At 48.2% G+C, this 16,148-nt stretch overlaps 1 protein-coding gene across 1 annotated transcript in view; it reads right to left on the minus strand.

Moving 5' to 3' along the window:
- LOC119096003 (endocuticle structural glycoprotein SgAbd-4) overlaps positions 1-14,342 on the minus strand; it is a gene marked incomplete in the record, with an annotated part of 132,671 nt that extends 118,329 nt beyond the window's left edge. Inside the window, 2 exon segments of the mRNA XM_037218875.1 lie at positions 13,534-13,759; positions 14,299-14,342. Coding sequence (XP_037074770.1) covers positions 13,534-13,759; positions 14,299-14,307 — 235 coding nt within the window.
- Between the last annotated feature and the right edge of the window lie 1,806 nt (positions 14,343-16,148).

The following is a 16,148-nucleotide window of genomic DNA, read 5'->3' on the forward strand; positions in this document are numbered from 1 at the left end:
GGCGTGATTTGAAAACTCGTTGACAGATGGCAGCAGAATCTGCAAAATTCCGTGAGGGCTTACGAACAGACGCTCGCTGTAGAAAAGGCTGCGTAATAACAAACGGATGCAGTCAAGTTGAGGCCATGTATTTGTGCTTATGCTATCGTATCGACATCAGCCGGGGTGCTACGAGTGGTGCAAGAAGAACACTCGCGTTTCGCGTTGTGGTGGTAACGAACATCGCCAACGCTTTCATCTCGGTGCTAACACATGAACGAACCCGACATGCTGCTTGTCTTTCCTGTGAAACATAAAAAGGCAACCCTGTTATTTAGGGCACTTAAAACGTACGTTATGGCAGATTATGTCGTGGGCCAGAAAACAGTTCAACTTATGAAAAATATGTCTTCTGCTCTCAGCAAAACATGAGCATGCAGTTGTGCATGTAGCATGCTTCTTGCTTCAAACACAATTAACATTGATGGCCGACGGCTCTTACCTAGTCGTTACTCCGCTGCAGCTTTCCGAGGGAACGATGTGCACAAAGCCAAACAAATGTTTCGTGGTATATTGTTAAGCCCAATTTTCCATGTTTTCGTTGCGCGCACACCGAGCATAGCCTCATGTCGACACAATGCCAGCAATATTATAGTGCAGGGAAATGTAACAGCCCCCCCCCCCCCCGGAAAGAATACCGCCAAGATGCGTTTTTAACCACGCGGGGTGTTGGTAGTCGGGATGGATTTTATTCCAGCCATCAGCTCTACCAGCTCGGTCACAGATTTACCCTCCCATACAAAGCTGTGCCCAATGTGGCATTGCTTCTCTTTCCAAGACTGGAATATTCATCCGCTCACTGACTTGTGCTCACAAGCAATCTGCACATAGTGAGGCTTGGATTCGCTGCCAATGTTCTTTATGCAGCCCTGAACAGAACGGTGATCGAGAAAGTGAGGGCCATTACAGCTATACGCTTCTTACTTCAAAATGCGGGTAACTGTTTGTTTAAGTTACGCCAAGGAAGCAAAAAAAATATGTTTTCTTACGGATGCCAACATCGGGGTTTTCAATCACTTTCTTTTCATATGTTCGAGAAATCTCATTAAAAATGTTTAGGCATTCTAACAGCTATGCTATTTTCAAGCTATTTTTAGTCTGGAAACTTGGGGCCCCGGATGCATTGTGAGCTGTCTCGTCCTCATTCCAGGACACTAGGGTCGGACTCACGACGGTTTTGTTTAGAGCAGCAAGCTTTTATCCTGGCGAATGTTAAACTGCCATGAATGTTTCTGGGTATACGCCGGCTTACCGTGCTAGCGCTTGAAGGGAATGTTTCGCATTTGAAGATATTAAAGTAAACATCAGACACGATGAAATAAGCTCCCTTATAACTATCGGTAAACTTCTGGGTGGAAGAGACTGCCCTGAAGGCTGGAAAAATTAAATACACAATTTCTATGCTAAGGAAAAATGCTCTCGAATAGGTCGTTATTTGATTATGTCATTGCACATTGCAGAACATTGATTGAGAGCCAATTGGCGATCGTGATATCTAGAAATTCTGCTTACGAAAGCCAGATATTAACGACTGGAGAATGGTATTTTTGGCCTTCGTTCGCCGCAAGGCCAATGGAATAGTAAGGTTTAATCACGGTTTTATAACATCATGGGTGCCTGGCTGACCGTGAAATAGTCTTCCCGAAACAGTCTGCACATCTTTGCGAGCGTGCAGCTCAGCAACTGGAGGCATCTAGGTCTTGAAAGAGCAGGGCTGTGAACTGCACTGAGCGAACTTCAGAATGATTATTTCAGTTGAAAACTCCATACATATGTGAAACATTTTCATTAAGTGAAAGCGCAACAAACCCTGGTAACGCAGATTGGTGTTCATTTGGTTGTTTGGGATTCTGTATTCCGTGATGTTTATTATTGTAAATGATGCTGGACAGTAAATGATCTCATAATTTATTTGCCAAGTAATGGTCGGTAAATCAGGTCTGAGAGAAGTGATGAATGGCTAAGCGCTTGGTGGCCTCGTTGCGCAGCATTTGCAGGTGAAGGATGGTCAGAAGGCGTCTCTAGTCGGGGCAGGAGTGGTCTTCTTTGTGGTGCGCCTAGAAATAGTGTGTGCCGTGGTCCTCACAATATGTATGTGGCCACTGATCCCACGTCGTGTGCTGTCTCCCGGAACGTCAACGCAGTTGCTTACAAGCTGGTCATGTGACATTACTTTTTAGGTGCATACGTGCGGACTGTTGCATCATGCATGACGTTCCCGCACCGGGACAGTGCATAAAAAATACTCCCTCACCCATTCGTTTAACATTTTCAATGCTAGACCTGTCAGTTCGAAAACCAGCTGTACAGCACGGGCTGAATCTGAGTTTATATCTCTGTGATCCGGAGCCACAGTATCATAAGACCAGCTCCTTTTTCAGAATGAGGTCGCGGAGATCCGTGTTGGCGGAAGCGTGGTCTCATGGGTACAACGGATCATGCTCGCTCGAGTGCATCCCATGGGCGACTGTCTCGTGGCGTATTTTAGGGATCATAAATCGGACATCAGCAATCAGGGCAGATAAAGGCTTAAAACCAGCTGCATGTTGCAGCTGATGGTAAAACTACCGTATCATTTCAGTGGCCCAACGCCATACTTGGTCACGTAGTGATGGCATGTTTTGCCAGTTATGTCCAATCTTTCATACAAGATGTGAACTGCACGGAGATGATCCGCTGTATTAACGCGCGCCTTGGTGGGATGGGTCAATTTGACCCTTGGAAGGATTTTCCAGAATCACTTCCGAACGGCGCGGTGCGGGCACGCTCAGCTTTGTGAAGCTGTGAGCAATTAGATAGCATATATTTTGGTATAAAATAATCAGATGTCCCTTATAAGGCCGTTGGCTTTTGGTGGGTTATAGTCAGGCCGTGACTGGCAGCGAAGGCCATTTCTAGAGAATCGTTCAATCTGATGCGACGACGGAATGTAAGTCAAAGCCATACATGTATGAGATCATATGTTAGGCAGTGAAATAATCCAATTTATAATTATAGCGAATTGCATTGACCTAGGGCCAAGTATAAAGGTTAGATCGCGGTAAAAACTAACCGGTTGTTTTACTGGAGAGCTTGCTTCTTGATGTAGTTTCTGGTGCTCATCTCAATTATTTAGCAACAGGGACCGCGACGGGCATGTTCCATTGAGGTCATAAAGGTCAGAGTAGGTCAGTTACCTAAAATGACCATTTCAACGTGTTGTTTGAGCATAACACATAGCGCGATTCCTGACGATTATTCAATTGTCAAAATATTAACTCTCTAAGGTCAAAAAGGTCACTGACCTTAAATAAGAACCAGTGGCGGTTTTCTTAGAACAGGTATTAAGGTTTAAGGCACTTGCATGAAGAGGTCTGGGGTAATTTGGACACCAATCCCGACTTTGTTTCACCTTACTTGACCCAAGGTCGTGGCGGAGGAACCCCAATTTTGACACAAGTGGATTGACAAGTAGGACGACCCAGCCTATGAATGGGGTGTCCCTATATCTTTTAACTTTTGAGGTCTCGCGAGGGCGAAATCGACCTCTCGCCCCGCCCGAGCGAAGGGTACCCGGGCGCGTGTTGGCCTTATTATAATACCAGTGGTAGGATAATACGAGAAAAACTCCAGCCGTCGTCTCAGTGACATTATGCTAACAATATCGCAGTCTAACATATATTTATTTGAGTCATACAAACATCACACATCACAAACACCTCATTTAGATGAAAGACAATAAATTGGAGGAACACGACGCACAGCCGATGGTTGGATAGATCAGATGGACCGGACCGGGAGGACTTCGCAAAAATATTATGGGTAACTAGGGGCAGGGGCTGCCTGGTAACTGGGGGCAGGGGCAGCTTGGTAGTTGGGGGCAGGGGCAGCCTGGTAGCTGGCCTGGGTCGCCGGCACCTCCGGGGTCGGGTACTCGGTGGGCACGGGGGTCGGCAGGTGGTCACCCTGCGGCTGGAAGCCGTTAGCGTCGGCCACGTACGTCACGGTGTAGCTGACACCGTCGTCGCCGGTGTAGCTGTACTGGCCCTGGACGGCGTAGCTCTGCTCATCTCCGTAGCCGGCCACGGCCTGGCCAGACTCGGAGGCGTAGATGCCGTTCTCAGTCTGGTAGCTGTGGACAGGTAATGCGTCTTTGGTGAAATGATTACGCACACATCGTTCAGCACCACAAAATCGTATGAATATGTCCAGTGCGAATCCGCAGTTGCATTAGCCTGTCTCGGAAGGGTATTTACCTGGAGTCGTATGACTGGTCACCACGCAGATCGAACTCCTGCTTCAGGATCTCGTAGACCTTGGGGGCGTACTGTGGGGCAGCATAGCTGGGGGCAGCTGGGGCAGCGTAGGTGGGGGCAGCTGGGGCAGCGTAGGTGGGCTGAACCGGCAGCTTGTCCGCGGCAGCAACAGCCAGGGCAACGGCAATGATGAGCTGAAAGAGATATAGTCCTCTAGCTATGTGCATTGCGTGTGGTGCGGGTATTTGTTCATTCATTGGTAGGAGACGATACTCGTATGTGTTATGTCTAATGTCAGGCGTCAATGTAAAACAACGCCTTTGCATTCGCCTGCCAAACAAAAATGCATCGTAGACAAAGAACTGAGCAGCCCAACGAAACAATATCGGTAATCGAAGCATTCGCTGCGCGAGATTCCTCACCAGCTTCATGTTTGCGGGATGTAAGGCGATGGTCACCTGATGCCTGGCACTGGTCAGCCCTGGTTTATATACTGACCTACAGCCAGCTGAGTTCTGACGTATGGGAGGTGGTCGTGACAGCACTTTTACGCAGCCAAGGTCGGGCCTCTTCGGCCGCTCATGTCTAGCTCGTCGGGGGCGGCGGATCTACCGAGCTTCGAGAATTGAAAATGTGGGAGGGTGAAGTGCCGGGTGCGACCCTACCCGTGCGGCGCAGTCCGCTGCATACGTTGTTCACATATGTCGCCCTTTTTCGGTTTGGACATCGTAAGACAATCTTCAACCGATAGCTCCCATATGCAACAATGACAGCCATCGATGCGTTATGTGTAACGATGGCGTCAGTGTAACTTTTGTCTGAATTACCTTCATAAGATCGATGCTTTGCATGTTAGTCTATGAAGAACGAAATATATGGAATCGTAAATTTCGGTGGAGTCCGTAAAGTAAGGCAAGCCGTTAAAAACAAGTGTGTATAACCTGTTTGGTTTCACAAAAATACGCCCCTGCAAGTCTTTTGACCAAACTATTACTGTTGGCAGCAATGGAAAGTGCGTTTGAGACTTGCGACAATGATAATCTACGTAACTGTTTGGGGGGAGGGGCATATGCAAAGGCTCTTTTCATGCTCGACGGACCTCAAATCACTTCCGAGCGAGACAGCTGCTTCCCGGTTTGAGGCCACGCGAAGGACAACATTAAAGCGGCTTGGTGCTATCCGCGGCAAAGAAAAGAGGAGGATATTTTGAAGTTGTGTCACGTTAATCTGGCTCATTTTTCCAAGGAGATCAAAGCAAGTACACAAAAGCGCAGTGACAGAGAGATATATTTCCCCACGACACAACACGCATTATATACGCTTGAACGACAAGTGAGCCTCCTCACCGGCCCTTCCGCCAGACTCCTCGGGTACTCCGAATTCTGTGCATGGTGTCCGTAGCAGGCGGTCACCTTGACTCCGTAGACGTGCTGGGGCCTGTGCGATGGATGGATGCCGGCCGCTGGGTACAATGATACAAAATTTCAAACCGAAGAGGAATGTAAAGAGTGGGGTTCCATAGGGGCCGGTTTTGAGCCTTTCAGTCTTATTTTTGTTGAATAATTTGGGACAGGATTAAAAAATAAGGTGCTTAAATTTGCTGCCCATATGAATTGGTGCGGGTGTCGAAAATCGCCGTCCAGGTGAACCAAACTAAGTTTGACTTGGAGAAACTGGTGAGCTGGGCTTCTCCGTGGCGGATGTCGTTTACTTATAAGTGTAAGGTGCTACATATGGGTAGTTCTGGCAGTGAGAACACAAATTATAAAATAGGGGCACCGGGAGTTAGTACAGATGGAGAGGGAAAAGGACTTAGTAGTTATGATTTTTGGAGATGTAAACGCTAAAAAGCAGTGTGGGACTGCATGGAGCACGGCGCTTTGGATGCTGGAACTTATTAACAGGAATGTCCATTGAAAGAGCAGGAACGATGTCAAAAAGTTGTTCGTAGGTTATATTGTTCTGAAGATGATGAACGGGCCAAGTGTGTTACAAATTTTGTGGCGGCATCGAGTGGAATGATGCAGTGTTGGTTGTTAGCTGCAAGGTGCGGCGTTTTTCTCAAAATGATTGATGGGCCGGAGTCATGGAAGCCTTCATTGGTGGACAGGTACAAAAGACACCTTGTATATAGCACACTGATGTTCTGACTTTCTGGCTATCCATTGCATTTATCATATATATATATATATATATATATATATATATATATATATATATATATATATATACTACACCTCCTACATATGCGCACGTGTGTTGCCCCACCAATCATATAATGATGTCTCGCAGTATGCATCAGCGTCATATTCGCACACTTGATTTGTGGGGCTGAAGATGTGCAGTTGCACCTCTCTCTTGCGTGCCAAAAGGTGAAATGCGCGCACAATGTGCCATTCTGTGCTTGTGTAATGTTTTGGCTATATATTTAAGCATTACAAGAAAAGCGTCCACAATCTGTTTGGCAATGTATCCCGTTTACATGAAGGTTTTCGATGTACCGAAAATGTCCTCGATGGACGATATGCACTGCAGACAATGTAAAACAATGCATACGCAGTCCTCCACGCATCATTTCAGAAAACGGTTCTCAACCTCTTCCCAAAACGGTTAGGCGCATGCTCTCCTTCACGAGAATACCTTTCCCCACCCACTTCATCAAACACGCATTACAAGCCAGTTCTACTTTTGGGAGACCCTGTTCTAAGCTGTTGTGCCACTGAAGGAAAAGCGACACTAACCTGCTGCAGTTCAAATGTATGGTAAATGAAACGAACATGATGTCAATGTCACGCGCCGCGCCGGTTGATTGTAAAGGCGTTGCTAGTTGAGCTGGCTGCTCAGTGACCATGATTCTCTGGGAAGGTCCACCCTTTGTTCGCAGCCGGGTAGTGGAAGAAATACACAACATAGCTCTGACGACGACCGCTCTCAAGCCTTAAGGCGGCCGCGCACTGTCTGTGCGGTCGGCGACAGCGCTCGTATCTCGCCTCGTAGCGACGATTTTTTCGCTGGCACTGCAGCGGCTATGGAGAAAAATCGCAGCTACAGGGAGTTGCACATGTTCGGTATTTATTGCCGCCCCGAGCATCGAACTGTGCTTTTGGCACGCCAGCTATCTTTGTTGACACTTTGCCAAGGTCGACGGCAACGCAACACAGCAAGGAAGTCAGTCGGTGTTTACAGACGACATCGAAATGAAGTGAGTGTTTAAAAGGCACATTTTGAACAAAGAAGCTTACCCGTATGCTTGTTTTACATGTAGGTGCTTCTTCTATCTTACGTCGCGGTGTTTCTGAGACCTTTACCTCAATGAAACCGGCACCGCGCTTTCAGTCTAGTTTGTGTCAAAAGTTTTTGAACCGTAGGCCTTGCTGTAACCCAGAAGCCAGGGCTGTAAAGGTGGGACCAGGGCAGCTCAGAGTTAAATATTGGTGACACTTGAGCGCCTGGATGCTGGGTTTTATTTTTCGAAGAAGTTTTAAAAGGGTTCAGTTAATAAGCTGGCACACAGCAATTATTCGTATGTAATGGCTGAGCATGGTTTATCTCACCTACCAGTTCACACCCAGATGCAAAGGATTAGTGTGATTTAAAGTTATGAAAATAGTAAGTGCACTGCTTCATTCATTGCACTTAGTGCAGGTAGACCCGTGTCTAGCTCCCGCGAGCCCTTCTGTTAAATTGTATTTGGTCAAAATATTTTGTCTCATATTCTTTGATGAATGCAGCAATATTGTTTTAGAGAAGGGGTACCTTGTAAGTGGTTTTAGAGAAATTGCTTAGGGTACCACGAAAATTTTTATTAAGCGGTCAGGACAATCTAACGGAAAGTAAGCATGTAAAAAGGGCTAACATTCACAGTACTGTGAACTGGTGCAGAAGTTTGGTGGTGGAGCTATACAAACGAGCATAAAATGTGTTTTCCTGGCTTCTGGCACCTTTTAGTCAGTTCAAAAACATCTTTAAAATTCTGACACGTAAAATTTACAGCCGTCTTACTTTGATTAGTACGAATTCATTTTGAGACTTTTGGGGGCATTATTTCACGGCGGCCGTTCTTGCTCGTCAGGCGTCCGCCTCCCGGCACTAGCCCGCCCACGCCGTTTTGGTGTCCTTTTCTCCATGACTGCGGGCACCAGGCCGAAGTGTCTTATGTAATTTGTTCGGCATGTTGCTCCGGAGCAAGGATAAAAGTTGACCTAATTTACTCTCAAATCCTGATTTCTACCCGGATTTCGGGCACTTTGAACTGCGTCCCTGATGTCAAGATTGAAATTCGAGGAACGAATATTTGGCCCATTCCAAAAAAAATTGTCTTGAATTAATTTTCTTTTTAAGTCGATGTGAGAGTGATAATGCTTATATATGAAGGTTATGATGTAGATAGTGATGCGTTTAGGACCTATTGCACCAGCAGTACTGAGACAGAGCGCTGTCCCGGCATCTCGCGGTCCTCGAGAGGGCACGGAGGAGGGAGGAGGGGGCGCCGCCGCGGAGCTGGCGCCAGAAGCGAAGGACGAGGGTACGTCTCGTGCGGCGTGGGCCACTTCACAGAAGGGAGCTCTCGTTGTGCAGGTACAAGGCCCGCTGCCGCCGCCTACTGCCGGCGCTCCCCCAGCGCCTCACGCTGCAAGCGCCAAGCGGTACGTGCGCGGGGTTTGCAAGGTATGTGCAGGCCATTGCACGTGGCGAAGCGCGGGTTTTCCACGTCGCATTCCCGGATGTGGTCGGGGTTTGCGCAACGGCTGCAGGTCGGGTGACACTGCTGAGGGGGGGATACCCAGGCCCTGACCGGAACCACGAGATAGCCTCAGTAGATGTCCCGCGAGTGTCGTCTCTAAAACGCGGCCGGACCCGGGAGGTTGTGACCCAGGCCGGAACGACGGGAGAGCAGGTGCACGACTTCGCACAGCCCCTGCTCAGTCAGCTCATCCAGCAGCTCCTTGTCCCACAGCTCGGTCAGCTCCGGGATGTACTCGACCGCCTGGATGGCATTCAGACGGTCTGCGATGGTGGCTGTGACCAAGCCCCAGGAACCTGCTCAGTTTTAGCAGGGCCTTGGCCTGGTATTCGGCAAACAGCCTCACCAGGAGGACTCCTGAACGAGGCGGTTTGGCTGTCTCCACTACACTGGCGTGGGGCTCCAGGTACCGACGGATGGCACATCGGTTCGTTATCCGAAAACTTTTCCTTCCGCGGTTTTGACAACCACGAAGCTCGGCCCCGCCAGGAGGAGGTCGAGGGAGACGAACAAGTTCCTCGCGCGGGAACACGTTGATGACATGCCTTGACGCTAGCGAACCTTGTGAACTGGCCACACGACGACTTAAAACTAACTTCTACGACTTTAAGTTAAATCCCACGGCTTAAAACTAAACAGTACAGCGCTGATACACTCTTTGGCTCCCGTGAGCGCAAAGCCTGATCGGTTTCCCGTCCCGTCAGTCCTCACAACTAGCCGGCAGATGGCAGCACGTCCTGGTCAGAGACGGGAAGAGGCGGAGCGTAAATTATGGCGCGATGATCACGGAAGGCGTTTGGACTAACTCGTTGATGACAAAAGCAAGGGAGAAAACATTACACTGAAGGCTACCAGGGCAATGTGTGAAGGACTTATGAAAATAATGTCGCCACGACATTGCCCACAACGGCGAAAACTAATACAAAACTGCATCAACGCTACAGCCCGACCGCCACGAATTACACCGCAAGCCGGAAGTCAGTTAACTGCCTTAACTTGGCTGACACTTATTGAAAGGCGGCATGTATCGTGAGCATTGCTTATTTTATGCAGCCAAACATTTTGCACAGTTTGCCTTCTCTACGTTTGGGTGAAGGGATTCGTGTTGTCCTCACATTCCAATTATTTAGGACTTTTTTCCCTACAATGCATGATTAATTCCTGACGTTACAAGCAAAGATGCACTGCATTCTACAGTTCCAACTGCTTCTCAAATTACCCGCAATCAAGTTACCCCGAATACAAAATTATGTCATCCAACTACATTATGAACTATGAATCTATGGGACTTTCTTACGTAACTCGTGTTACGTATCTGGCTTATCAACGCTTCGTGCTTTTACACATATAATTTCATAGTTCTGTAAGCTCGGAATTTTGCTGCTTGAAGCTAGTGCCGGAATGCAGCTATTGCGACCACCAACTTTTCACCACAACGTCCTGAAATCCGAAAATTAGGTTGGAAATTTTTTTAAAAACGGCCACGTTGTTTTTTAGCCCCACTATAGTCTTAAGATGCTTCTCAGGGTTTTCGTTGGATTCCTAGGTTGCATGATAATTAGACATTTATTTGCACGGGGTAGGCAGCAAAGCACAGCCAGCAAATGCAATAGTGATCGAAACCCCACCAGTCGCGCGGCACCTAGCCCAATCGTCTCGGCCTTCCCCGATCTGGAGATAAGCCTTTTTTGGCGGCTTAGATACGGTGCGTATTTGCTTCACTGCGTAGCAACCGGGTCCGGTACTGAAATTTTAGTATGGGTGCCTGTCGGTTCTCTATAGGTTTCAATTTCACCTGATTGTTTAACGAAACTCATCTTTTTACCCAATCTGTGAAGGCTTGATACCTGCAAGTCGCCTACGATGCATGACGACATCCCATGTATATATGTATATATGCATATGTATACGTATATATTATACATATACATATTAGTTTAAAGCTTCGGATACATCCTACATCCATTCCTCAAAAGCAGAAATTTGCTCCTCATCTTGTGTTGGCATTTGACACCTTAAAAATCAAAATATAAAACGCAAGCGTACAAACAGCAAAACAAATGATCATGGCATTACACTAGCCATCGCTTTGGCTGGCAAAAACCGGCTATCCCCTAGCCGTGCAGAGGGCCTCCTTAACATCACACACTGACCTACACCAACAACATAATAAATCACAATGCTGCATGCCGATGACCTAGTCCCGCGTGGTTCTATCCGTGTTATGTTTCTTTCGGTGTGATTTATTGGCGATGTTGCTCGAAGGAGATAATTCAAAAGTCTCATGAATTTGTTTAGCATTGGTGCGTGGTCATGAATAAGTAAAGCCTCCGAAAATGTTGAGTTTCTTGAGTAGTTTGCATGCGTAAAAAATTCGGTGTTTTGTGTGAGCGTTTGGCGTGTGAAATGAGTCCTATGGTCGCGGTGCACGTAGCCTTTTGGTGCCTTTTCCGTGAGATGCATTGTGAGGCGTCGGGTTGAAGATGTTGTTGCATCAATGCAGGATACGGAACGAAACCTGCAATCTTCGTTCGGGCAAGACAATTTGTATACTACATTGGTGCATGCAAATTTACGTGCGTAAAGATAGAGTGATTATGGGCTCACTCGGGGGCTATTGTGTGTCAATTTTTACATGGCTCATAGTGGAAACGTATTGCTTAGTGACCGTGCGATCGCCCCTGCAGCATACTGCAGGTATCTTGATGTCGTTATGGTTAACGTAAAGGCTCTGGGGCTGGCCATTTGCTTCGTCTCATTGTGGTATTCAAGAGAAACTCAGTCCTCCACTCTGCATATGAGAGAAGCCAAGACGTGCTTCCCTTCCCAGACGTGCTGCTAGAGGCCCGGGGGAGTGCTTTGTTCCATCCCGTATCGGAGGCCCTCTGACGCTGAATTATTCCAGAATTTGCATTGGTCTTGGTCAAACTTAAGGACCGGGATATCCTAGACGGGCTGTAAAAATCTGCTTTGGCAGCAGCCATGTGATGCCAGCAGAGTTTAAACGACATCTGTGCAGTATATGTTTGCTAAGATTCGTACAGTGACGAACCAAAAGTGGGTGGTCCTGTAATTCTAGCGTGGTTGCGTGAGCCGCTTATCATTCAGTAATACAGATCATCTCTGTTGTCAGTCTTGCCACAGCCAAGACGGGCTAAAATAGTCAGCTGATTCAGCCAAAGTTGGTTATGGATCTTTTCAAGGTATTTCATCAAGGTCACCAAGAGACAGGTGCAGTCTTTGCCAGCTTTCCCTTCCAAAGATATTGCCCCCACCCCCTCCCTCACCCCTCACCATCACATACACACACGGAAAGACACCCGCCAGTTCCTGAGCACCAGGGCTCCTCCAGCAACACAGACCGATGACCAATAGCATTTCATATAGCGCGTTTCGGTGCAATTCATCATCTCGCCTTCATCTTCAACAAACACACTGCGTTTTTGGAGGAAATGCACATGTATTGAAAACGGTCAGACGACGCAATCAAACAAAATACTCCCGTAAAACATCACGATAAATATATAAACATATAAGCGTAGTCGGTATATACTGCTCTTATCCCAACGGTGGACAGAAAGTACTTGACTTAGAATCACTGGTATCTGGGCTGGTACTGGGGTGCGGGGGCGGGCTGATAGGTCTGGGCAGGGGCGGCCTGGTAGCTGGGGGCAGGGGCAGCCTGGTAGCTGGGAGCAGGGGCAGCCTGGTAGCTGGCCTGGGTCACCGGCACCTCCGGGGTCGGGTACTCGGTGGGCACGGGAGTCGGCAGGTGGTCACCCTGCGGCTGGAAGCCGTTGGCGTCGGCCACGTACGTCACGGTGTAGCTGACACCGTCGTCGCCGGTGTAGCTGTACTGGCCCTGGACGGCGTAGCTCTGCTCATCTCCGTATCCGGCCACAGCCTGGCCAGACTCGGAGGCGTAGATGCCGTTCGCAGTCTGGTAGCTGTGAAAATATGAAGCATTATAACAGAGGACTACAATATACTACGTCAAAACATGATTCCATTCCTCATCCTGCGGGAATGTTGTGTCATGCACTTCTCCAGATTATTTTTGGTAAGGCGGTGTGGTTAAAGTGACTAAGTGAAGATTCGTGGCATCTCGGCTTATCACGCTTATTAAGCCTGCATGAAGTGCCGCCGGGCTGGTTTAGCTATTGCCGAGTCACTGACAAACTACAGAACAGAGCCAGGCAGCAGTGCGGCCGTCACAACTTGACCAATAGCATTTCCAGAGTGAGAATTTGATGGCATGTTGCCGAAAGATAACAGATACGTGGCGAAAAAATAACAGCGTAGTAAAAATGATATGTTCGTTTATCATTTCGATTCAAAACTGTAATAATTTTGAACTGAGGCCGGTTAGCAATAATCGATGGCAAAATGCAAAGGCGAGCGTGCCATACATATGATAAGTCAATAAATAAGTTCATTGCCAGATAATAAAAGCTGTAACTACCCGTGAGAGGATGGTTCATTTATCTCACCTGGAATCGTAGGACTGGTCATCACGCAGGTCGAACTCCTGGCTCAGGATCTCGATCACCTTGGGGGCGTACTTGGGGGCAGCGGGGGCAGAGTACGAGGGCTGGGCAGGCGCAGAGTACGAGGGTTGGGCAGGGGCGGAGTACGAGGGCTGAGCAGGGGCGGAGTAGGAGGGCTGAGCAGGGGCGGAGTAGGAGGGCGGGGCGGGCAACTTATCGGCAGCAGCAACGGCCACGATGGCAGCAACGATGAACTGAAATAAAATGAACCGACTTAAAAAATGAAAACTTGCTACATGCACTGAATTATTTTTGCATGCGAGGCTTGACAGCATCTTGACATTCAAAATTCCGGGTTGAAAAAAACCATCAGACCTGTCGGCATCGTGGTTCAAATGTTGGCATGCATAAGATAAACTGGCTCACCAAACTTAGATGTGCTAGATTAAGGACGCATCATAAACGTTCTGTTACTGTCGAGAGGAGTCGATCCAAGAGGGGAGTGCAGCAGTGCCATGGTCCATTCCAAGACGGAGAAAAGTCCCAAAAGGAACCTACAGATGCTTGATCTAATTGCAGTTGACATCGAACTTTTAACCCACCTGCAAGCCGACCTTGCCTTTCCTTAACATCTCCCCTCCCGGTCCACTTTAAGCAAAGCACCATGCTGGTCCCGTTGCTGGTAGCCAGCAATATCGGCTAAACGCAGGGAGCCTCTTGTCAGCTTGCCAGATCGTCTTTCTCAGAAAAGAGAGCAGTCGACTGGCGGGAGTTAAAAGACCTATACACTCACCAGCTTCATCTCGGAGTAGGGTGTGTGTTCTGCGGAGTGCAGGGATCTAGTGATGCTCTACACCGGTCAGCGGGGCCTTATATACTGGTCCGACTGGTCAGCTGATATTTGGCGAGACGTACACTCACCATCCCCGCAGCGTTACACTTTTACGCGGACAAGGTCAGTGGAGGAGCGGCTGACCTCCCCTGAGCGGGAGAGGGGGACTCCCGCGGCTCGGTGCCGGCCAGCTGGTCGGACCGGTGACACCAGTGAGGGAACATTGCTTCAAAGACGACCTGTTCTGCCCGGCTGGGGTCACTGGCTGACCCGTTCATGAGACGCAAATTACGACAGAAAGAACTCTTGAGCAAGGACTTACTATTGCTTATAAATTATTCAGTGCTGCTGTTGAGCGCGACACAACGCCGGTTGCAATAGAGCGTGAGGGGGAGAACCAGAGAAAACGTCGTCACATGTATCCTTATCCTGATAGAGCCAATCGTGTTACAACCGACTGGAGAAAACTGTGGCCGGATATTCCGTCTTTTCAATCGCCATGCTCTTCGAGTAATCGGAGACATGCTACATGCATGCTACATGCTACCATCAGTGATACATACATACATACATGATAGACACATGATACATGATACATGGTACCATCAGTTACGCACTGACCCAGTTTTGAAGCAGGCTAGAAGTGCTTACTCAGTCGGAGGCCCGCTGAGAACACCTTCGTGCGATATGCAAATTCCAAGACGCCGTCCACGATTTGGTGACAAAAAGTCGGTTCAGTCATCGGCACATTCGACATTAACAGTTTTACCGCTGCCACTCCTGGTGACCACTTGATTCATTGTATGTTTCCTGAAGAATATAAGAAATCAAGAGTTGTCATTCCAACGCCTGTCACAGAGCCAACTCGGTCACTTACCGCCCTCGTCCATGTGGGGCTGGTAGATGGCGTTAGTCGCAGTGGCAGAAGCGGCACAAATTCCGCAGAGCTATTTATTCCCCTGCTACTACAGTAACAGTAGCAGGGGAATCAATCGTTCGGTGGAATCGCTGTGCCGTTCTGCACACTACGTGCTATCAGAACTTTCTCGTAAGCACTCACCAGAATCGCACAATTTCCTCGCATAATTTTGAGACACCGTGCCAAGCTGAGCATCTGTGTCGAGATTTTGGGGTCCTCAGAACTCTTAGTTATTACAGACTATCTTCACGGTTAGCTGACTAACCATGGAGGATATCCGAAAGCAGGCTGCTGCCTGTCAATGACCATGTCGCAACCTGCGATTTCTGGTGTGATCATGTGGACGGTGGATAGATGCCACTAAGATTCAGCTATGTTTACAAAGCCGACAACTATGCAGTATTTATTGAAAATAACAAATACACCAAAAACTATGCACCTATCACGAACACAAGCATGAAGACATGGGTTTGCGTAATCGGCTATTTGCGGTGCAGTGGAACGCAAAATCAAATATTTTGTTGAAATAACAGTCATGCGCATAAGGAACCTGTCACGCCACAGTGCCTATGCCTCGAAAAGCTGTTACCTGGTGTCCAATCCAGTCATGTGAGCGCGCCAGCAGTGTTACGAAACAATGCTGACACAGAGCAACATTCACACAACGTTCACAACAAACACAGCACAACGTACACACAATGTGGCAGTCAAGCGTCAACTCCCCACCAGGTATGCCCAACTCTCAAACAGTCGCGCCTCACTCCCAAACAGTCAATCTTTAACTTCCCTACAGCCACGCCGTAACTCCCATAAGGCCACGCATCAGATCGCCAACAGTCACGCCTCAACTACCACAGTCATACAGTCAGACATACCACAACTCTCCGCAATC

This window comes from Pollicipes pollicipes, unplaced genomic scaffold, assembly GCF_011947565.3.
Source record: "Pollicipes pollicipes isolate AB1234 unplaced genomic scaffold, Ppol_2.1 Scaffold_4219;HRSCAF=4965_pilon_pilon_pilon, whole genome shotgun sequence".
Taxonomy (NCBI): domain Eukaryota; kingdom Metazoa; phylum Arthropoda; class Thecostraca; order Pollicipedomorpha; family Pollicipedidae; genus Pollicipes; species Pollicipes pollicipes.